The sequence below is a fragment of the Dermochelys coriacea genome, chromosome 1 (genome assembly GCF_009764565.3).
Source record: "Dermochelys coriacea isolate rDerCor1 chromosome 1, rDerCor1.pri.v4, whole genome shotgun sequence".
Taxonomy (NCBI): Eukaryota; Metazoa; Chordata; order Testudines; family Dermochelyidae; genus Dermochelys; species Dermochelys coriacea.
The window spans coordinates 132,039,599-132,064,169 of record NC_050068.2 but is presented as its reverse complement, the minus strand read 5'-3'; the positions used below and the strand labels follow the sequence as shown (position 1 = coordinate 132,064,169).

The 24,571-nt window shown below is 40.2% G+C and overlaps 1 protein-coding gene across 10 annotated transcripts in view; it reads right to left on the bottom strand.

The window, feature by feature from the left end:
- SHROOM2 (shroom family member 2) overlaps positions 1-24,571 on the bottom strand; it is a 182,669-nt gene that overhangs the window by 13,939 nt on the left and 144,159 nt on the right. For 4 of the 10 annotated variants that reach the window (XM_038386783.2, XM_038386784.2, XM_038386794.2 and 1 more), the window contains 3 exons: positions 14,579-14,656; positions 12,928-13,677; positions 1,776-2,327 (listed from right to left, as the gene is read on the bottom strand). In XM_038386783.2, coding sequence (XP_038242711.1) covers positions 1,776-2,327; positions 12,928-13,677; positions 14,579-14,656 — 1,380 coding nt within the window. Of the gene's footprint in view, positions 1-1,775; positions 2,328-12,927; positions 13,678-14,578; positions 14,657-20,085; positions 20,147-24,571 lie in introns of all 10 variants that reach the window. The other 6 variants (XM_043500823.1, XM_043500917.1, XM_043501120.1 and 3 more) reach the window with 2 other exon arrangements.

Genomic DNA, 24,571 nt, shown 5'->3' with positions numbered 1-24,571 from the left:
TACTGAATTTTCAAAATGCATTTAGTAAACATTTTTAAAATGAAATTATTAGGACACTGTTAATGACATGATTACAATTCATAACAGGTCAAGGCAGTGCTTTAAGAAACATAAATTTAAAATCCTTTTCTTCTCTATTTTCTGTCTGGACTTCCCTGTCTCTTGACTGGCACACTGTTATGCAAGCATGACTATCTCCAGCTCCAAATTAATTCAATGGAATTATCAGGATTCACAAAAGGATCAGACATTTACATAAGTAAGACAATACCCAGTATTATAATAGTAAAACAAAACCAAGACATTTAGAAGGGATATAAACTTTCATGCTTCTGGGCATAGAGTGGCCTCTAACTATTGGAGGTCAGGCAAAAACTTTCTCCGAGGGCAGATTATCCCGCATTTATTTATTACAGACTTTTTTGCATCTTCCTCTATAGTGCTTGGTGCTGGTCACTGTTGAAGGTAGACTATTGGATTAGATCAGTGGTTTTCAACCCGCGGGCTGCTTGCGGCCCAATCAGGACACAGATCCTGCCCATGTGACATCCTCAAGGCCATACAGGTAGTATTGTGTGGATGTGGCACACAACACAGAGAACTGCATCTGTGGCTGACAATGGTAAATAGGTTGAGAACCACTGCTTTGATCCAGTATGGCATTGCCTGTGTTCCTGAGTGTGCATGATTGTTGACAGTTCTAGAAAAAGACTGCTTCCCTAGATCTAGAGACCAGCTATAACAAGGACAGTGACAATGCAAGCTTCTCCATAACCCCATCCAGTATTGAGTCTTCAACTTGGAGGGCCCTGCTTCTGAGATTAGGAATGTGTCTCTGCTGCTATTGCTCACAGGATTCCAGTAAATATCAATTGTGATGAAAAATTTTGTGATGTCAGCATCTGTCCACTAGCAAACAAAAAACATCTTGTTATAGAGAAGCCTTTACCATTATTGTGAGAGAAGCCTAAACGAAGTTTGTCTCACACAGGCAGAAATTTTGATGCAACAGCCTTCAAGCCTTTAATAAGCACTACAATAACCTCAGTGCCATTACCTGTGAGAACATCGAGAAACTGTTTTAAAAGTTCCCATAGTGTATTGATTATAAGCACGCTTCAGGCTACCAAATTCAGGGCATTACACAATATAAGGTTTCTCATCGAACTTCAGGACAAAGTTGTATCTGAAATTGCACCAACACTCAGAGATCAAAGATCTGTATGATTCAACTGCTTTTTTTGTTATATTTTACTATTCTGTTCCCATTCTCAACTAGGTAATAACAGGTTGCTTTGACCCAGGTTATATTAGCTATGTTCATTTTAAGTTTTCTTTGTAAGCCTTCTTGATATTATAAATTCTAAAATATTGCTCCTTTCCCTGTCTGGACCTCATCACACTGGACGGTCTTAGTGAAATTTCTAAAGTCTTTGAGAAATGTCTCATGATAGAATTCTAATTGTTACTTCCCAAACTCTCTTATGTGTTTGTTTAGCTTTTCCCAGTTTGGTTGTGGTGTAATGTAATAAATATTTTACACCATAACTAACTCGTACAGAGCTTAACATATATATGTTCTTTGCAATAGGACTCTAATTTTTGCTCCTGTGATTATTGATCTGGTCAATAAATAACACTGCCAAAAACGCCATTTTAATGGGAAAACTTAAAAATGAACAGTATGAAGAAGGATCCTTAAATGTTTAGGGAAAAATACAAAGTTGGACAGCAACAGGGGAAAGGTCACTGGATTGTGGAAACACTTTACTCACTTTTCCTCTGCAATTTTTGGAGAAGGAACTTTTGGTAGGAGCTTTCTGCGTTGTTGAGCTTCTTCTAAGAGGTGTTCGTCTTTAGGGAAGATTCCCACCATCAGATCCATCGTAGTTTTTATTTTCACATTAGGATCCAAAATATCTGCTAGAGATTTATCTTTTCCCACAATCTCTCTGGCTAGTTCCTCAGACTTCCAGTCTTCAAAGGTCTTCTCTTTGGCCTTCATGTAGCTGATTACAGGGATGGAGGCATCACTGTCCTTCAAGTTGTTCCCAAGTGCTTCGGTTGATTGTGAGTCAGGGAGTCTGGTTTTGCTCTCAGGCTCTGGTTCTACACCCCGCCTTGTGTAAGCACAGAAACGTGAGTAGGATTGCTCAGAAGTACTGAGTGTTTTAATCTGGTCCTTCTCCAAACCACTAGGTAAGGCAGGAGGCTCCATGGTGCTCACGAGGTTCTGGCGACTTTCCTTCTCTGCATTGCTCTCAGAATGAACTATCTTGATGGGAACCATTTTTACTGTAGTGTTGTTATCTATCACTCTTTCAATTCTGGAAAAAAAGAAAGGGAAATTAACTGTTGTAAATTCAACATCTTTTTATGCTGATTCTTATCCATAAAAAGGGAAAAGGTCTGTCTGTATGCTAACAAAGATCCATTTATTAATACAAGGAAACCTCTTCTCATATCACATCTCAAACCCTCAACTTAGGCATCTACCTTTTCTCAGACATTTTAAAAGTAAATTATTATTTCACTTACACAGATCTCCAGCATTAGCCTCACACTACACAAAACATGACTTTTCTACAGGCTACAGGACTGACAAAGTATGATACTTACAACCGTCTTGAAACAGTTCAAAACATGAGTTTATAAAAAATGCATTTTTTAAAAAAACTTTGCACATAAAATATGAAAGTTTCATAATCAGAACCTAGTTTATCTTTGCATAAATAGAAAAAAAAGAAAAAATATTTAAGAAAGAGGGAAAGAAGAAGAAAAACAGCTACTCAAAAAAGAATAATTATATTTAAGCTTAAGTTTTTGTCACGGATATTTTTAGTAAAGATCATGGACAGGTCATGGGCAATAATGAAAAATTCATGGAAGCCTGTGACCTGTCCTTGACTGTTACTAAGAATACCCATGACAAAATGAGTAGCCTGGGCAACCGGGGGGAAGCAGGAAGAGGTTGGGAGCTCCGGGCTCCCCTTCTGCTGGCAGTTCCCCCCGCCTCCTGCAGCGGCTGGGCGCTCTGTGGCTCTGGGCGCACAGTGGCCGGGAGCGGCGGGGGTCCCTCTTGCCAGCGGGGGTCTCCCCTGCTGCCTGCAGTGGATGAGAGCATCGGGGATCCCCCTTGCTGCTGGGTACCCCATGCCGCCCATGGTGGCTGGGAGTGGTGGAGGTTCCTCTGCCACCCTCAGCGGCCGGGAGCAGTGGAGATTCCCCCTGACGTTCGCTGGGAAGGTGGGGCATGGGGGAGTGGCAGGGGTCTCCCTTGCTGACCGTGGTGACCAGGAGCTGCGGGGTACCTGCAGGCAGCAGGGGACCTGTAGCTCCCAGCCAGCACAGGCTGAAATCATGGAGGTCTTTGGAAGTCATGGATTCCGTGACTTCCATGATTAAATCAGAGCCTTAATTATATTCAATTCTGCATTGTTTTGTCAGTGACAGCCTATTGCAGGGATCCTCTAATATATACTGCTGAGCTATCTTGTGCTTAAGACAAGACATTCAATCAAGAACATGTCTTTTTTAATGGTAATTTAGATTTTAAATTACAAAATAACATGTTAGATAAACAGCAGCTCTGTTTACACTACTGGAGTGTGTGTGCTGTATGTACAATATAAAACCAAAACACAGATGGGGTGGTTTCAAGTTTGAAGAAAGTTTAAAATTATTGCTATAATGTTGTGGGTTTGGAAGGTTTAGCCCAAGCAAAGGAACACTGGTAAAATATCTGGTTTCTGCTAGCTGGCTTTCTTTTAGATTAGTGATTGAGAGACATACACATATAGCTGCTTGGCTATATGTGTGGGTGTGTCCCAGAATTAAAAATAAAGCTATACTTTACTGTACTTTCATGGAGAACAGAAAATAAGTCAATATTGTACTCCTCTGCAACAGTAATCTATATATTTATATTTGTGTCTGTATGAATATACAGACTATATTACACACATTCACTCACCCTATATGAAATGACATATGTAGGTGATATTTTGATTATACTGCATATGCAATATTCTGATAGATCTAAAAAAATAATTCTTCTTAAAATAAGGGGGAAAAACCACACCTCAAATCCTTCTCCAGTAAGGATCTTTTCAGACTGTCAGTCATATTGGAAAGTTCACACTCAACTCTGTCTTTCACTCCAAGCTCTCTCAGCTCATGATTCAGCAAATCACTTAAGCATGTGTTTAAGAACCAGTGACTTCAATTGGACTTATGCACAAAGGACATGTTTAAGAGCTTTGCTGAAAAAGGACCTTATTTCTTTTTTCTTAAAAAAAAATCATAAGGAAGAAAAAAACCCACCTTAAAAATGAAAGACAAGAATTCTACACTAAAATAGCAAGCATCAGTTGAGCGATAGTGTTATCACACTGTCCAGTATCAAATATATATGGTGAGATTTTCTAGAGTGGTAAGCATTACCATAACTCCGATCTATCTGAAGTCAGTGGTAAAATTCCTCTTGACTTCAGTGGGAACAGAGGGAGACCAACAGTGGGTGCTTTTGAAAATCTCCTCTGAAGCACATTCAAACTGATGCATGCACATACACACCCATAAAACCCATTACATATTTCCTAATCTATTGTATGAAATTCCAAATCCTCATATAAACTACACTTATGGCTATCACTAAATTGAGCCCACAAAACGGCATAATTGTTTCCATAGCATAAATTATTGAAGAGTGGCTGTTGCTGCTCTGTAGTAAATTTTGAAACCAGAGTCCCATCATACTCCCAGTTTTTATTATCTCCTAATGACCCCAAACAAGAAAGTGATCCCACGAAATCTGGCATCCAGCCTCTTGTACTTGAGAATAGAGATTTTCCCAGAAATTTAGTAAAATTCAGAAAAGGAATTTGGAAAATAAAGGTGTTTTAAAATGTTTTGCCCAACTATGAGTGGTTTCTAATCCACTATATACAGGGAGCTAAAACAATTATTGTGCAAGAAAATTGAATTCATTTTGGTGGCACCTATTCCAGAAGCTTACATGTGAGGTACAATTATCATTATCTGCAAATTATGAATTTTGAGGGTTTTTTGTTTGTTTTTTTTCCAAATAAAAGTTTTGAATGCAGCTTGGCTATGGAAACTTCCCCACAGTTCACTTAGTCAGAAGTGCCCTAAATGTGTGTGTGTGTGTGTGTGTGTGTGTGTGTGTGTAAAGGGAATATGGAGATTGTGGGGGATAGGGGACTGGGGAGAAATGAGGAGGAGAAAGAATCAGATATAGAGCGGGGGACAAAGGACCAGAAGAGACATGGATTGGGTGGGGATCACACAGTAGGACTGCAGGTAGGTATCTTCTCTGCTTTTTGAATGACCATGTACTAGGCAGGAGGGGGGCACAAAGTTGTACTTCTGGGAGAATTCTGTGCCACTGCGCAATGCAGAATTTTGCAGAAAATGGTGTACCTGCAGAATTTCCTTCCCCCCCATCCCCCTCAATGAGCTGCAGAGATGTTGGCCACCACTAGGGGACGCTGGACGTGGCAGAGTGCAGCTTGCAAATAGAAGACAAGGCTAGGGGGAAGTGGGAGGGAACTGGAGGGTTCCCAGCACGTCCTGAAGAAAGGACTTGGCACGCAGGAAACTCTGTGTAAGCCTGGGACCCAATATCAGGCTGTTTCTCCCTCTGGATACTTGGGCTCTGGGGGGTAGAGGGTGTGAGTGTCTGGACTGGGGGGGCGCGTTGGGCTCTGTGGGGTACAGGGTGTAAGTGTCTGGGCCGGGGGGGGGCGTGGGTACACAGCTAGGCTCTGGTGGGGAAGGAGGTGAGAATGTCTTTGCTGAGGGGGCAGGGCTGGACTCGAGGGGGCAGGGCTGGGCTCTGGGGAGAATGGGGTGTGAGTGTCTGGTCCCCCGGCTGGGCCCCGGAGGGGGAGGGAGCAGAGAAACAGGAACTGGGTTGTTATAGGGTTTTCTTTAACTCTCTACTCCTGGGGAACTGTTGTGTGTGTGTCTGTATTGTTACAGATATACTTGCTGACAGGTATTTTGAAATAAATTACCAAAATAATTGAAACTGGCGTGATTATATAGTATTATTTTGACAAATACAATTTGCAGAATTTTAAAATATTGTGTGCAGAATTTAATTAATTTTTTTGGTGCAGAATTTTTAATTTTGGGGCACAGAATTCCCTCAGGAGTAAAAGTAGGGGGAAACGGATTGGCTGAATATGGAGGAGATGACTGAAGGGGAGTAGGGCAGGGGAAAAAGGCATGGAATGAGGTTGGACGTGACAGGGGATGCACAAAGAATGTGTGCGCAAGGGAATGCACCAATACAGGTGCAGAGACCTTGAGGAGGTATCGATCGGAGTGCAAAGAACCTGGGGAGGAGCATGGGGAGTGGAAGGGAGATACTATAGCACTCTAAGAGGCAGAGGACATAGAGGTGGGGGCAGAGGACAGCAGACTTTGGAGAGATGGAGTTACAGAAGGTGGGTGCAGGGGATTGGGGAAGGCATACATCCATGGATGGATGGAAAGGTGGAGACTTGAACCAGTTAAAAGAAAAGGAGTACTTGAGGCACCTTAGAAACTAACGAATTTATTTGAGCATAAGCTTTCGTGAGCTACAGCTCACTTCATCGGATGCATTCAGTGGAAAATACAGTGAGGAGATTTATATACACACACAGAGAACATGAAACAATGGGTTTTATTATACTCACTGTAAGGAGAGTGATCACTTAAGATGAGCTATTACCAGCGGGGGCGGGGGGAGGAGGAAAACCTTTTGTGGTGATAATCAAGGTGGGCCATTTCCAGCAATTAACAAGAACATCTGAGGAACAGTGGGGGGTGGGGTGGGGGGGGAGAAATAACATGGGGAAACATGAAACAATGGGTTTATCATACACACTGTAAGGAGAGTGATCACTTAAGATAAGCCATCACCAACAGCAGGGGGGGGGAAGGAGGAAAACCTTTCATGGTGACAAGCAGGTAGGCTAATTCCAGCAGTTAACAAGAATATCAGAGGAACAGTGGGGGGTGGGGTGGGAGGGAGAAATACCATGGGGAAATAGTTTTACTTTGTGTAATGACCATCCACTCCCAGTCTCTATTCAAGCCTAAGTTAATTGTATCCAGTTTGCAAATTAATTCCAATTCAGCAGTCTCTCGTTGGAGTCTGTTTTTGAAGTTTTTTTGTTGAAAGATAGCCACCCTCAGGTCTGTAAATCGAGTGACCGTAGAGATTGTTCATTCAGGGGACACCATCATAGGGCCTAATCACATCAGCCACAGTATCAGAGGCTCATTCACCTGCGCATCTACCAATGTGATATATGCCATCATGTGCCAGCAATGCCCCTCTGCCATGTACCTTGGTCAAACTGGACAGTCTCTACTTAAAAGAATAAATGGACACAAATCAGATGTCAAGAATTATAACATTCAAAAACCAGTCGGAGAACACTTCAATCTCTCCGGTCAAATAATGGTCAAATAAATTTGTTAGTCTCTAAGGTGCCACAAGTACTCCTTTTCTTTTTGTGAATACAGACTAACACGGCTGCTACTCTGAAACCTGTAATTAAACAAGTTAAATATCTAGAATATGTTAAATGCCTAGAGCTGCTCATATGATGAAAGCTTCCCCACTGCACATGAAGTGTGGCAAATTTTACATAGTACCCAGGCACTGTATAACAAATGATTAAAAGCACTCCGAAACCTGGCCAAAGGCATCCCACTAATCCTAAAGTAACCAGAGTAGAAGCAAATCAGTGTTGAACCAAAAGCCTAATTGAACCAAGGGTCGTGGTGAGTCTCTATCGCTGATAAATTTAAATCAAGCTTGGATGTTTTTCCAAAAGCTATGCTCTAGGAATTCTTTTCAGGGGGAAGTTCTATGGCCTGTGTTATACAGGAGGTCAGACTAGGTGATCATAATGGTCCCTTCTGGCCTTGAAATTTATGAATCTATGAACTTGCTGAAATCTGCAGAAGAGGAGCCAGGTTTGAGTGGGGGATCTCTTAAGAGACCCTGTCTGTTGGAGCATGGCTTTCCTCACCTCCTCTCCCTATGTCCTAATCCAATTTACATTTTTGGTGCCCATTAAGAAAACAGAGAAAATCACAAACAAACAACAAAAATGTAGTTGAAGAGATCAGGTTGAAAGAGTGCTTGAATGGAGTCCAGCCAAGGCTCCCTCCTACCCCAAACTGCGCAAAAATTACAAAAAAATTAAAAAAAATACAAAAATTGTATACTTGTTAAAAGACCTACAAGATGTACAGGTAAGGGAACCAGCCTGCTCCTTACTGCCCCATGCAAACTTAACTTTGCCCCCCTGGTTTTGTCCTACAACGAAATATGCTGTTGAGAACACACTGCTGATTTTACATATTAAGACAGATTGTCCACACTCCCTAAAGGATTGGACACCCAAATCTCATTAAGATTAGTTGAGCATCCAAATCCCCATGACATCTTGTGAGCAGTCAGTCTAAATATGTAGTCAAGATTTCCAAAGAGACATAATCCCAGGGCATACAAGTTATTGGATTCAGTGCTGGGGTAGGTAACTGGGTGAAATTCTATGGCCTGTGATATACAAGGGGTCAGAGTAGTTTGTCCCTTCTGCCTTAAAAATCCATGAAGCCACATGAACACTGAAGAAGGTTTTCTCACAGTATGATGTGTTGGTGGACTAGAAGAATGTCCATAGGAATAAAAAGAGTGGAATGACTGATAAGGTGTTTTGTGTGTGATAAGCTGGTTTTGCATCTTGTATGGTTATATAAGTACATGGAAAGGGTAGAGAGTTTTGAGACTGAGGTTAAAGGGGCCTGCAAAGGTATGGAGAGGTATGCAAAAAAAGGACTGCTTACAGGTTTGGATATTTAATCATATTAACTATATTGTTTAGAAATTAATACACACAAGATTATTTTTGGTAGCAAGCTATTCAATAGCTTACTGGAAATGTCTCTCTTAAATATAAATGGGACTATGTAATATTCCTGCCCTTTATTTTGTAATTGGCAGTTTTTGTGTGTGCAAATTTCAGAATTCAAAGTTAAAGTTGGATGGTTAAGTCAGGTGGGGCAATGGTAAATGAAGGAGAATTATATTGAAGTGGAGAACTATTAAATTCCAAATTTACTAATGATTGTGGCATTTTTGAAGAGTATTTGGTTAAAAAAGTATAATTTTACTGGAAATACTTTGAAATGCACTCTCAACCTTAACCTCAACCTTAACTCTTTTAAGAAAGTTTTCAATTATAACTATATTTTACACACCATAAGTACAGTGTATTTCTCTATGCAATAAAATAATTCTAGCTGAGATGTTGCAGAAATTGCCATGCCTATCCAATTTACATTATCAGCAAGACATCTTCCCTATAGAAAGTCAGATATGTATTAACAGTATCAGACACTAGAAGCCTACAGTACACACACTAACATTCCTGAAAATTGGCATGCAAGGAATCAGAAATTGTTAAATATCATTTGTTAAATTGTATATTTATGCTAAACTACTCAATGTAGTCCACTTATGAAATAAATACAATAGAGAACAGAGCTATGACACACATTTTCCCACTTGTTACAGTAACTGTTTCATTAGGTGAGTAATTTGAGGACAATAAATTGTACTCATACTCAAGGACAGTGGTGGACATTTTTAAAGTGTTAATGAAAGATGTATGGCTAAATCCCCATACACTGCTTTCAAAATGTCAACCAATATATGTGCATATAATCAGGCACATTGACATTAAAGTTGTTTAAAAAGGCAATGCCAAATAAACTTAATTTACCATGTATTTTTCAATATCCATTCACAATGCAGTACGGTAAGGAACTCATTACTGTAATTAACCACTGTACCTAGGGATTGGAGATCATATGCTATATTTCACTTATTGTAATAAGAATAGTCATGCTGGGTCAGGCCAATGATCCATCCTGTCTTTTGACAGTGGCTAGTGTCAAATGCTTCAGAGAGAATGAACAGAACAGTCTATTATCAAATAATCCATCCCCTGTTGTCCAGTCCTGGTAGGATTGCCAGCCCTCCAGGATAGTCCTGGAGGCTCCAGGAATTAAAGTTTAATTTTTAATTGAAGATTATGTAATTTGATGAAAACTTCAGGAATATGTCCAACCAAAATTGGCAACCCTAGCTTCTGTCAGTCAGAGGTTTAGGGACACCCAGAGCATGGGGTTGCATCCCTGACCATCTTGGTTAATAGCCATGGATGGACCTATCCTCCATGAAGTTATCTAATTCTTTTTTTTTAACCCAGTTATATTTTTTTGCTTTCACAACATCTCCCGGCAATGAGTTCCACAGGTTGACTGTGCATTGTGTGAAGACGTTCTTTCTTATGTTTGTTTTAAATGGGCTGTCTATTAATTTCACTGGATGACCCGTGGTCCTTATATTATGTGAAGGGGTAAATAACACTTCCTTATTCACTTTCTCTACATCATTCATGATTTTATAGACCTCGATCATCTCCTCCCTTAGTCATCTCTTCTCTAAACTGAATAGTCCCAGTCTTTTTAATCTCTCCTCACATGGAAGCTGTTCCATGCTCCTAATAATTTCTGTAGTCCTTCCCTGTACCTTTTCCAATGCCAATATATCTTTTTTGAGATAGGGCAACCAGAACTGCATGCTATACTCAAGGTGTGGGTGTACATGGATTTATAAAGGTATTATGATATTTTCTGTCTTATCATCTATCCTTTCCCTAATGGTTTCTATCATTGTTCGCTTTTTTCATTGCCACTGCATTGAGTAGATGCAGAGAACGATCCATGATGACTCCTAGATTTCTTTCTTTAGTGGTTACAACTAATTTAGACCCCATCATTTTTTATGTATACTTGGGATTATGTTTTCCAATATGGATTATTTGGCATTTATCAGTATTGAATTTCAGCTGCCATTTTGTTGCCCAGTCAACCAGGTTAGTAAGATCTCTTTGCAGTCAGCTTTGGCCTTAACTATCTTAAATAATTTTGTATCATCTGCAAATGTTGCCTTATGTTCACCCGCTTTTCCAGATCATTTATAAATACATTGAATATGTTTCCTTATTTTTCTTTCTAATGTAACCATCAAGGAATTGAGATGTAGTTTTCAGTATCTGAATTTCCTTTTATTGAACAAAGAAAATACTAGGTCTTTAAAGAAACAAAATTATAGCAATTTATAATTAATGGATTACAATGCAAGTATTTCACCAAATTCATGAGCTTAAAAAATACGCCCCTCCCAAAAAACCCTCAAAACAAAACACCCCACACACAAACAAAACTTTAACCTTCTGGAGTCCTCAAGTTCTTTACTAAGGTAAAACAAATGATTACTGAAGGATACTGTCTTCTAGAGAGGCTTCATTAAAAACAACAGACCTTCTTCCACAAAAAGTGTTCAGAAAAGGAAAAGGTAATTTGCTAGCTGTGAAATCACATTTTATGAAAATCATAAGGTGCAAAAAATCTAGAAAACATGCAACAGCAACATTAATCTGTCAAAAATTCTTTCATTTTACAAATGCCATTTTTGATCCTGAAAAACTGAAAATAGCCTGGATAAATCTATATCACTACTGTGGAAAATAACCAGACATTCATACAGAGAACACACCGGGAACATATCGAAAGAAAATATATAATTGCTGACCTTTAAAGAAAAATATGCCTCTTTCACTCAGCATAGCAACCTCAATACTCATTTAGTGAGTATTGTTTGTCTGCACTTTTCAACCACGAATTATAATGTCATATTAAGTGTTTAATGAAAACTTGTATTCCTGAGCCTCCTGGAAGGGTTTATTATATAGCAGGAAAATGACTGTATGACATTACTGTATGCAATGTTGTTGCAGGTCCCATGTCGGTCCCAGGATATTAGAGAGACAAGGTGGGTGAGGATTGGACCAACTTCTGTTGGTGAGAAAGATAAGCTTACACAGAGCTTTTCTTCAGCTCTGGGAAATGTAATCAGAATGTCACAGGTAAAAACAAGGTTGTGTTTACTTTGTATTTAACTGTGACACACTGAGTACATTTCCCAGATCTGAAGAGCAGCTCTGTGCAAGCTTGAAACAGAAGTTGGTCCAATAAGATATTACCTCACCCATTTTGCCTCTGTTTATGACATTGGCAGCATGGGATGCCATACAGCAGATTATGAACCAGCTTATATTTGCTTCAACATCAGACACAACGTGTATTAAAATGGGAGAGGAGGAGTGGTAGGGGGAGGGAGAAGACTGGTTTACATTCTCCGACATTGGCTTCCAAGTCAGGTGATATAAAAAGAGATGCCACTTGTTAGCAACCATCATCAGCAGGCTGCTCAGGAATGCCAAGCTGCATTAAAAACTTCTATTTGGAAAAAAAACAAACCAAAAAAACCCTCAAAATTCATAACTTGCAGATAATGATAAGTGTACCTCACATGTAAGCTTCTGGAATAGGTGCCACCAAAATGAATGCAATTTTCATGCACAATAATTGTTTTAGCTCCCTGTATGTAGTGTCTTAGAAACCATGCATAATTGGGCAAAACATTTCATCCCATCTAGATAGTTTCCACAATGGAAATTCCAGTTAAAATTTTAGAACAGAGGAGCATTTCTATTGATCTACTGTCCTTCAGCAAAAATCAAGACAGACCAGTTGAATGATTCCAATGGAATTAACTGGAATTTCAAATATGGTTTAGATATTTATTGCAGCAATTGCTATTGCCCTACAGAAGTGTGTCACTTGCAAGACATGCTGGAAAGGTTAATACTGAATAGACCCAAAGGAGGTTTCTTCACACTTCTTCACTAAAAGCAACAGCCAATTATTAACAAAACCTAACATGGGGAAGGGGCTTCTAAAAGGCACATAATTGTAAAGGCACAATACCTTGCTGGGTTCTCATCCTGGACAGATACAGGAGGCTTGTCAGTCAGCTTCTGTGGAGCAAACTGAGGTGAAGGGGATCTTGATGTCTCCATTCCAGGTTTCTGAAGGTAGTAATACTTTGAAGACAATACAGATTCAGATTTTAGATGTGCTTTCTCTTCTAAGTGCTGACACACATTCTCTGTGGATGCTGTTTGCCGGAGCCCCTGAGTATGAGCGTTCTTTAGTTTTCCATTGAATGCTGAAGGACTCTGAGTGTAACCTGTAATTACCTCACCAGAGCTGGTGGAAATGGACTGAATGGGCTTGCTGGGTACTGCCAGCAGTGATTCTGAAGAGGTGCTGAGTGAGCTGGAATTGTCCTGACCCCTGTACTTATTATCTCGTTTGGGTGGGGGAGGCCTCTGAGGGGCAGGTCCACGTCTCTTGTTCAGCAACGTCAGCTCTGTCCACTGACTTTCCTCTCCTCTGCCTTGTGGCGGGCAGGAGTGGCTCTCCTGCAATATCTGTGGCTCAGAATAAGTGAGAAGGGGCAAGCTGCAATCCTTGCTTTTCTCATTCACGTTTTCCTGGGAGTATCTGTAATCACTGGGCAATGTCCCGGACCTTCCCCGGCTCTCCTGAGACAAGACAATAGGTTCTCTTGTGTGAAATGGTCTAACAGATGCCTTCCATTTGTATCCTAAATTTTGGTCCGGCTGAGCCCTTTGTTCTCCTAGTTTATCTTCTGGGAATCCTGTATTAGCTTGCCTAGAAACAGAAGAAAAATCATTAGTCAGTTACTGTGCTATTATTTCCTCCTGTGTATTGCTACAGAAGTACTGGGAAGCTTGGAGACAGATTATGTCTGCCATATAATATTGACTAACAGCTACAACCTACTTTAAAATATATATAATATTGTATTTCTAATGTAATGTGATGAGTCAAAGCACAATGTCGGTCTAAATTAGGTTATTTTGTATCATGCAATGTGACATAGCTTTGAGTTACCTGAGGCACTACAATGCATGTGGTATATCTGAACATGCAAGACAATTTTCTTCTAATTTTTGTGTAAATTAAAAGAATGGTTTTCTTGTATGGCCTTCAACACTCAATTAACATTTCTTTCAATTTCCAAGTAAGTAACGAATGCAGTGTCTAACTAAATGCAGATTACCAAACAAGATTGCTCTCTATTATTATTTTAAAATGGCATAGTAGACAACATAATTCACAGCCCTCATTAATATGGTAAAATTAACATAATCTTGGGGTTTAAATTTGCAGATATAAATTACTGATGCAAAATGAGTGCACACTGACAAAAGCGTCAAATACACTGGTACTGATAGGGTGAGGGAAGAGAGGGGAAGGGATATCTTTTAGAAACAGAAAATAAAGGCACAATATTTTGGATCAAAGTCTATATTAGACTTAACGAATAAATCAGATGGAGTCTTTGTCCCTACAGCATGAAGTATTGCTGTGGCCAACAAGTCCTGTCTCATCTTATACAGATATTTTTGTTTTACTCCAAGTCTGTATTTCTTTTTGCTTTGTAGTCACCATGTTGAAGCAACTCAAGGTTGGTGCCAAGCACAAGAAGTATAGTTGAGTTGTGCTCACAAGAGAAAGACACATCAGAAAAGAGAGCAAGTAAAAGTACCTCGGAGACCCAGAAAGAAGGCAGGTTTGTTCTCTGCTTAGGGGAGGCTGGAGAGATACTGTGAGCTGAGAAAAGAAGCTGTAACAGAAAAGTAAAAGGTTTCACAGTCCATTATTTCATTTGTGCCACTGGAGCTTTTGTTATCTGTATTTGGAAATGAGACTGGGCAAGTGTAAGAGGGACTACAAGTTTTTCTTTTAAAAAAAAACGAATGTTTGAGCAATGAAACACAACAAAAGGAAATCTGACATCAACGGTTACATTGCCACTTTATCAATCTATTGATCTCAACACGATTCTACAGTGAAAACCTTCCTTTACTTATTGCAGGTGTTATTTCCACAGGCATTAAAAAATTAGTGTGTACTCATATTTGATTTCATTTTTAAAAGGTAGCTCAAAATATGGTTATTTCTATTTTAACTTCAAAATGTCACAGTTTTCCACCCCCTTTCTTCCAAAGTACCTTACTTTAAAACAGAGAGTTGAAAAACCTAGTTCAGGTAATATAAAGATCACTCATTATTAAATTTTTTTGAATAAGGCACCAAACCTCCATTTTTCCATATAGCACACTGAGCTTAGTCCCTTGCATCAACTACATCATATTTGAAATTACACTGAAATTATGTTGTGTCACAACATGAAAACTTGATAAGTGAATCAAGTCATCACTAGTTCCTCAGTGTGCTGTCTGGAGACAAAGTAGAAAAATTCAAGCTGCGTGGGTGCCATTGCACATTTTGTTCAACAGCTGAAGATGCTGTATTCCCAAGCAGGTCATGGTGGGAGGTAAAACAATGACTCAGATACCTAAGGTTTGCAGTGCTGATAAATGTAGTACTATAATTTTGTTTCTGTATTTTAAAAAAACCTCGTGTTTCTTTCCTTCTAAGGCTGATAAACAGGACAGTGTCTGAAATAAACAAAACGCCTGATTTCAAGCAAAAAGGTCACACCAAGTGTGAAAAAGTGGGAATTTTTTGTAATATTTGTATGAAACCTATTGTGCCTCAGTTTCCCTATATGCTGCATTGTTACCTAGGGGTCTCAGACAGGCTAAGACACAGGTACCAAGGGTGCCTAGCTGTCTGGGTCTTAAGTCTCATATCAGTGGAGTTCCTGAGAGTACAATGGCAGATCCAGTTGCCCAGTCATTGACACCTGCAAACATCACCATAGATTGGCCCACCTCTCTGCAGGAAGCCAAGCAGCATTTCCCCAGTGGGAGAACAAAGGTCCGGAGGGGGGGTTAAGCATGGACTGCGGGAAGAAGGCAAGCACACCTGGGAGTCTGATGGATGGGGCTCACTATGGTTGGGCTCTGAGCTAACCAGAATGGACTATGCTTTAATCGCATTCCTCTATGACAATTTAAGAACTTTCTCTGCTGTGTTCCAGATGACTAATAAACCCTACTGTTTTGACAACGCTGTGTGAGAGTCACTGCAAATGCTTGGAGAGGTGCACTGATCCCTAAAAAGAGTACAATTCTCCATCAATAGTTGGTTGCATTTAGACTAGCTGAACAGAGCTCACGACATGAAGCAGGAGTGCTGCAGGCCTAGTCTAAGGAGGTGGTGAGATTGTGTGGCTTATCTTGGAGAAAAAGAGAGACCCCTAAGGAAGTCTGCCATACGGGAGAGATTCTTCCTACAGACTGCTCCAAGGCTGGGGGCCATAACACCCATCCTGTGGATCTAGGACACCAGGTAATCCTGCGGCTTGTCTACACTGTGCTGGCAAAGGGCACTAGAGGGGTGTACGGTCTATAGGATGGTTTGGATTAAGACATAAGTAGAAGTTAGGTTTTGGGCTACACTGAAGCGATGAAATTGACAAGAAAGCTGGCTCCCAGCTCCCCAACCAGGCTGCTGCCAGGTCTCTGCTCCAAGCTGGGCTGCCAACTAGGCTCCCCGGGTTGGGCTGCCACCTGGGCTCCCCACTCCCCGCTGGGAGCCCTGCAGCTCCCCATGGTCTTGGCTCCCCGCTTCCTCCCAGGAGCAAGGTAGCCAATCGGACTCTGGGAGCAGATCTCCTCGCCGGAGGCGAGAAGCCCCCAGCAGCTGCCTCCAACTCCCAGCTGGGAGCGTGGAGCAAGAAGCACTGGGAGACTTTCCCCCCGCTCCAGGCTGGGAAGGGAAGCCCTGAGGGGCAGCAGGGTTCCCAGTGGAGAGCTGCGCAGAGCTGAGAGCCCTGGCTCTCAGTCCCCCGTACTGCTCCTCTTCAGTCCTTGGAAATGCTCCTGTTGAGGACACTCACCACCGACAGAAGGAGGGAAGTGTGGACATCAGCCACCACAGTAATTACTGTTAGTTAAAGTGTAAAAAAAAATCAGAGATAAGCTGGAGACAGAGTGTCATGGGAAAGTAAGAGTTAGCAAGGACATAAACCAAGGTTGGTACCATTATGTTTTTTGTTATAATTGGTTTGAGCAAGATTTGTTAATGAGTGTTTTTGAAAACTGTGAATGTTTTATTAAAATGCTATCTATTTTGATAGCATGAGAAGAACTTTGGTGCAGATGTTAATTTAAATAATGGATAACGTAAAGAGCCATTAAGAAGGTGGTGGAAATATAATTATGGTAAAGGGTAGTTTAATGCTAATTAGAACTATAATGGAGTATAAAAGAAGTAAATGTTGCTAAATTGCAAGGGATTTCCTAATAACCTTAAAAGGGTACTTACTGCTAGGTTTCAGGATTATAAGGCTCTCCTTCATGCCATTGTCAGTAGGCTGATCTTCCATTGCTAGACCATTTCATCTTTGAGTGTGAGTAAAATAGTAGTATTTAAATAATTGGTAGTTGCTTGCCTATTTGTTAACTAATCATTTTTCTTTTTAATACAGTTTGGTTGCATCATTCAAAGCGTCGCCTAGTGGTCCTCTACTCAATACATTTTCTGTAACCGATCTAGAAAACTAAGTGGGGTTTTATTGCACCCTTTTCTTTAACAGCTTAATATTAATTGGGAACATTTCAACATAAAGATTACAAAAGGTTACAGATGTGATGGGTTGTGCTCTAACTGCCCCATGTAGACCCTGCTGCTGCGCTCTAACAGGTTCCTATTACCTTAATGTGAATTAGGTGCCTTTTAGGCTGCACCAGCAGGCTCTACATGGGGCAGTCAAGGCGTAACATGTTAGAGCATTTTACAACTCACACCCTTCTGGTGCACTTTGCTATGCCACATAGACAAGCTCCTGGCATTTTTTCACTTGTCATATGTAAATTTGACCATAGGAATGGCCATTTTTGTTACTCTTTTCATGTACCATATATTTTAGTCTTGAACTCACCCTTATTGCAGATCTTTAAATAGAAATGCATGCAAATTTTGGCCAGATCCTCATATAGTGCAAGTCAGTAGTTCCACTGAAGTCAATGAAACTATACCAATTATCACTAACTGAGAATCTGGATCATGCAGTTTTATCGCTGAAATGGGCACCGTCACGGTTGCTGTATTGACCTATTTGGACAAATGTCTGATCTGGAAGGTCTTGCCTTTCAATATGAAAAGCACATTAAAAGGACCTTAAAAGTAAGTCCTTCCCAAATGTTTCAGATTACTCTAAAATTTGTGCCAACCAGCACTACCAAAGAAAAAACAGTTTTTAGGCCTTGACAGTATCTCGTGAAGTGTTTAATCGCACAAATAAAAGGACTCTTAAATAAAGAGCCTATAAAACAATATAGTTCATGAAAATTCTTTGCCAGTACAAAACAATAAAATGAGCAGTTCCTTATGCAGCTCAATATTGTTCTGGTGCTGTCCACTCAACTATTGTTAAGGTTTTGAGAACACTTCCACTATAACCCCAGCTTTTCAGTCATATGTAAACACTATTCTGAGCACAAACTTGATAAACAAAATCCATTTTTGTTTTTGTGCAATTAAAAATTAAGGTAATGTTTTAAACTTAAATATTGCACAAAGAAAAGATGATGAGGCATGGATGCCATTTTCACACTCATTACTCAAAAATGACATTTCAGAAGGTTTTTGCCAATATTATGGGTCTGTAATGCATCTAGCATAAAATTACTTCTGGAAATTGTTTGTAAAGATAGGTGAAGTGCCTTTTTTAAAATGATTTTTAATTTCTATACTTTAAATTGATATTTACATGGCAACAGTCCATAATAGTTGTGAAGGAGACATTTTAGCTTATCTGTACAATGGTAACTCTCTTACAAACAAATGAGAAATCTCTCTCGGTCTTGGTTTCTTTAAGTATTTAGGATGTAAGCATCCCATTTTACCAGAAGATGCTTAAAACTGACAAAACACCAAAACACCATGATTCTCATTTATCTTAAGGCCACTTCATGCCACTCTAGGCAGGGTAGAGAACATAAGAATGGTCATACTGGTTCAGACCAATGGTCCGTCTAGTCCAGTATCCTGTCTCTGACAGTGGCCAGTGCCAGGTGCTTCAGAGGGAATGAACAGAACAGGTCAATTTTGAGGTGCCATGAAGTGAGAGTGAATTATATTTAAAAACAAATTTATTTATTTACTTTACATTACTTTAAGGACCCTTTTCACTACTAGAGTGGCATGGCCTTGGTATAAATAAGAATCACGTCCTTGGATTTAAGGGCCTGATCCAATAATCCTTACTCACATTTGATTGGATCTCACAATGCAGACTTAGACAATCAGAGTTTCCCTGTTGAGTTCAATGTGAGCGGGGCTAGGTTTTTAAATAGTCCAATTTGACTTTTTGGGAAATACTCACATGAGTAAGGGCTGCAGGATTAGGCCCTAAAAACTGAATACCGCTGTCTGTCAAAAGTAACAACAATTATTCCTCATCTAGGTAACTGATGTACAGCTTGATTTTTTTTCTGCTCACTCATGATGCCAAAAAGTCCTTTAAGCTCTCTGATTTATTTTTATTAACATAGGTCATAACATACTACATAATGGCAATGGTTGGGTACACAGAAAATCAAGATCACAGCATAAGAGGGTCCAAAGATGTGAATTGCATGCACTGCTGCAGACAGTCTGCAAAGTTATATTAAACTTGACATGCAAATCAGAACTGTGTTTGCAGGCGAAAGTGAACAGGACAGAGTGCACTATTAAGTTGACATGTTCACACATCCAAAAAAAATTTGTGTTTTAGAATTTCTGATGAGATGTTCTTAACAATCCTTTGGTGTGTACCACAATGAAAGCTTTGATAAATAGTATTGTCATCCGCCAAAATAAAATGAAATGAAATAAAAAAAATATTTAAAATGTCACACAGCGTAGATGACTTAAGGGATGCGGTGTTTCTAATTGGTGGGGTAAAGTTTAGTGGGATTGCATATGTGCCTTCATACAGAGTTTCTGCGAAAGTAAACACACATTTTACAGTGGCACACAGAATAGTTATAGGAAAAAGGTAACTGCATTCAGCATGGGGGATAATTTACATTCAGGGTGGGTGGGTTCTCATGCAAAACATGCTAATCACGTTACCCTGAAGAGATTTGATCTTACGGTTCAGAAAGGAGGAAAAGAAAGAAAGCTTCAAGCACCAGAAGAACCCTGTGGAAAGAACCTGCAAAGCGTTACATTAGTGTAAGTACCAAGAAATCCACTAAAAAGAGGCTAATTTTAAACTTTAATTGCTCTGTAGAAAGAAACACACAAAATATGGAGCTGCAGAGATCAAGTCCACAGAAACTTGCAAAGGAAATTATAAACACCACTGGAAAATTCATCTTTTGTACATAGAAAACAACTTTATCATAAAATGAGGTTAAAATAAATATTCCAGCTACCATGTGACACAATGGGAGAGATTTTTAATCCTTCGATAACATGATTGTAAAGGCATTGCTGATTTACTGCTTAGTGCAGAACAAAATCTATTTAATCATTGTACATTTTGATGGCTTTGGCAAAAATAAAATCCCAAACATTTCAGCTATGTAAATTTTCAAAGAGAAAAGAACTGACACAGTTCTAATATTACCAGCTTAAATAGATTTTATACGTACAAGTAACATCCATAAATTTCCCTCCATTTAGGCCAATGATCCATGGTCACCTTATTTATTTATCACCAATCACCATCATCAAAAGCTTCATATACCAGATCATCTTCATACCCGAAGATTCTTAATCTTAAGCCAACAATGAACTTGGAGATGCCAATCCACATCTGAGCTTTCCCAGGAATCTGGCTTGGCTGGTAAGGAACTCAGTCATGCATGGACATGTGTCTTGCCCAGGTGACCCCAAAACTCCATTTTGTAGCTGGACTTTGCATAGAGAGAGGATGGGGTCTCCACCCACAATAAAAAGTCTATTTAAACCCCTGGAACACCCCTCCATTTTGTCTTCAGCTGGCTAAAGAGAGAGCCCCTACACCCCCCAAGGATACCTGAAAGAAACTGTAACAAATGACAATTTAGGGGGTGTAAGTGATTGCTGGACCCAGACTAGAAGGAGACTAACCTGTAAAAGGAAGCTTACTGGAATTCCTCTAAGGGTGAGGTTTTACATGCATTCAGTTTGATTAGACATAGACTTGTGTGTTTTATTTTATTTTGCTTGGTAATTCACTTTGTTCTGTCTGTCACTACTTGGAACCACTTAAATCCTACTTTCTGTATTTAATAAAATCACCTTTTACTTATTAATTAACCCAGAGTATGTATTGATACCGGGTGGAAGGGGGAAACAGCTGTGCATATCTCTCTATCAGTATTATAAAGGGCAAACAATTTATAAATAAACAGATTTATTTGGGGTTTGGACCCCATTGGAGTTGGGCATCTGAGTGTTAAAGACAGGCATACTTCTTAAATTGCTTTCAGTTAAGTCTGCAGCTTTGGGGCCTGTGGTTCAGACCCTGGGTCTGTGTTGGAGCAGACTGGTGTGTCTGACTCAACAAAACAGGGTGCTGGAGCCTCAAGCTGACAGCTGTTAGGGAACATGGTTCAGACCTGGGTCTGGGTTTGCAGCAGGCTAGTGGGTCTGGCTCAAACCAGGCAGGACACTGAAGTCCTAAGCTGACAGAGCAGGAAAGCAGGAGCAGAAGTAGTCTTGGCACAACAGGTGGCAGTCCCAAGGGGTTTCTGTGATCCAACCTGTCACACTGGGTATGGGTGCTTTCTACTTATTCTAAATTGAAAGAAAATAAATCAAATAAAATATTGCAGCAATAACCTCCTGGTCTAGAAAGGAACTGGACTCCTCTGGAAACAATCCTCTCCAGGTGTAACTGGCCATGTCTAAATCTTTACATGGTATTGGACTCTGTTATTTAATACAACAACTCCTTTTCCATATCCCGTCTTAACAGATAACGTCTGTGGAGTCATCTCAGCACTCATGGACTCAGTGGACTCATGGACTCAGTGGTCACTGGCAGAATGTTCTTACAGTACCTCTGGATCTTTTCTTGATTGTCCCTCGAAGCCTGAGCAAGCATTTTGTTCATAGATTCATAAATTTCAAGGCCAGAAGGGACCATTATGATCATCTAGTCTGACCTCCTGTATAACACAGGCCATAGAACTTCCCCCTGAAAAGAATTCCTAGAGCATAGCTTTTGGAAAAACATCCAAGCTTGATTTAAAATTTATCAGCAATAGAGACTCCACCACGACCCTTGGTTCAATTAGGCTTTTGGTTCAACACTGATTTGCTTCTACTCTGGTTACTTTAGGATTAGTGGGATGCCTTTGGCCAGGTTTCGGAGTGCTTTTAATCATTTGTTATACAGTGCCTGGGTACTATGTAAAATTTGCCACACTGGAGATGGAGATGTATCTTGAGAATGATACGAGTTGAACTCTGGGCACATTTTGCACATTTTTATTGCAATTTAAAAGTTGATTAATTCCAATGGTGTAAAAATAGATATTCCTGATCAGAACAACAGACAGAAACAGGAGACCTGTGTGCACTCAGAGCAGTTAGCAGTGGTCTAATTTATCACTGTTAAGAGGTTCAAGGTGTGTAAAATGCATGGTTGGGCCTAAATCATTTTTTTATATGTTTCCTACTGAAGTCCATAAGCAATTACCATGTAGCATCTCTGAGGTATATGACAAAACCCATACCCCTTAATTTCCCTCAGTATCCACCGGCTTTCTCTTGTTTTACATTTAAACCTTATCTAGGCTAGGGCTGACAAGTGAGATGTTCAGTTGAGTTAACTAGCTGAGTCAGTGATAGTAATCAATTAACATGTTCGAAACTACAATTTCTTTGTTTTGACTTGAGTTGTAGGGGTGTTTATTAGATCAAGCTAGATAACTTGATATAACACTGCACCTGTAAGCCCTAGTCTAGATATGGCTTGAGTTACAATGTGTTAGCTAACATTTTAAAAATACACCATTTATCCTAGGTTTGTCTATATAGGGATATTTTACCAGTTATACAGGAATAATTATATAGGTTTTAACCCATCCCACTGTAGACAATCTCATTTCAGTATCAGAGTGACTTTCCTTGGTTTAGCTTAAACCTCCTTCCTAAGCAACATAAGATAAACTGAAAAAAGGCACTCTGATATCCAAATAAGAGTATCCACAAGGTGGAGTTATACTGGTATAATTACAGCAATTTAAATTCCAACTTTAGGTTATACTGAAAAAAAATCTTCCCCATATAGGCAAAGCCCTAATCTAGACAGTCTTAGGCTTGGTCCACACATAAAACTTAGGCTGACCTAGCTACATTGATCAGGACTATGAAAAATGTTATGCAGTAAAGCAGATCTAACCCCCACTGTAGGCACGCCTATGTCAATGGAAGGATTTTTCCATTGACCTAGCTACTGGCTCTTGGAATGGTGGATTACCTACATCAATGGAAAAACCCTTTCCATTGATTTAGGAACCATCTACACCAGTGGTTCTCAAACTGGGGTCCATGGATCCCTGGGGGTCCATGAGGGTACTCCAGGGGGTCTGCGAGTCATGTCCGGGGCCACTGGCCCCGCTGATCAACTCATCCCCATCCCTCCCAGTGCCTCTTGCAGCTGTTCAGCGTGCAGGAGGTGGGGACACGGGGAGGAGCGGGGATGGGGCGCACTCGGGGGAGGGGGCAGAAAGAGGCAGGGAAGAGAAGGGACCGGGGTGGGGCAGGACATTGGGGGAAAGGGGTGGAGAGGGAGGCCTGGGGCTAAGCAGGGGTTGAGCACCCCTGGGGAAAATTAGAAGCTGGCTTGGGGGTCCGCAAAAATTTTAAAATCAAAATGGGGGTCTTCAGGTTCTAAAGTTTGAGAACCACTGGTCTACACTACAGATCTACAACATAGTGTAGGTATACTCTTAGATTGTAAGCTCTTAGGGCAGGAACCATCTTTTTGTTGTATGCTTGCACAGTGCCTATCATAATGGGACCCACAGTTGCTACTGCAATACAAATAACTAAAAAAAATAAAAAACCAGCACCTTCCCTTGTTCCCACCAGTGAAGTTCTGATTATGATTAGCTTTACAATTGCTGACTCTAAAGTATATTCTAAAGAGTCAAATGACGAAATACCCGCACAGGATACAACCTTATCCTATGGTTACTTCAACAGGAGCTTTGCCCCTGAACAAGAGCAGCCTAAGATACTTGGCGTTTTTCAAATGCTGGAGGGTATTTTGCAGATAAAGGAAAACTTGAGATATTTGTATAAAAGAGACTGAAAAATTAGGAGCAAGCAATTGTTTTACAACTTCCAAAGCATTGTTGCTTAGGGTAGAGCTGTCAATCTATTTGTTCTGTCCAAGAAACCAGGCAGAAAATACAGTTCAAACAAGCTCACCAGAGGAGGACCCAAACCGACAGCAGAGCAGACATCCAAATGCTCTGCTTTCTTTGGTGGATCACTACCAATAGGCTTTGGAGAAGAGGCGTATTTTAAAGAAGGGATCAAATGAACTGGGAAGTCTTTTGGAGCTCAAGTTGGGGGAAGGAAATCCAAGCGTAAGGGGAGCACTGAAGAATACATGTAGCTGGAGAAGGATAGAAAG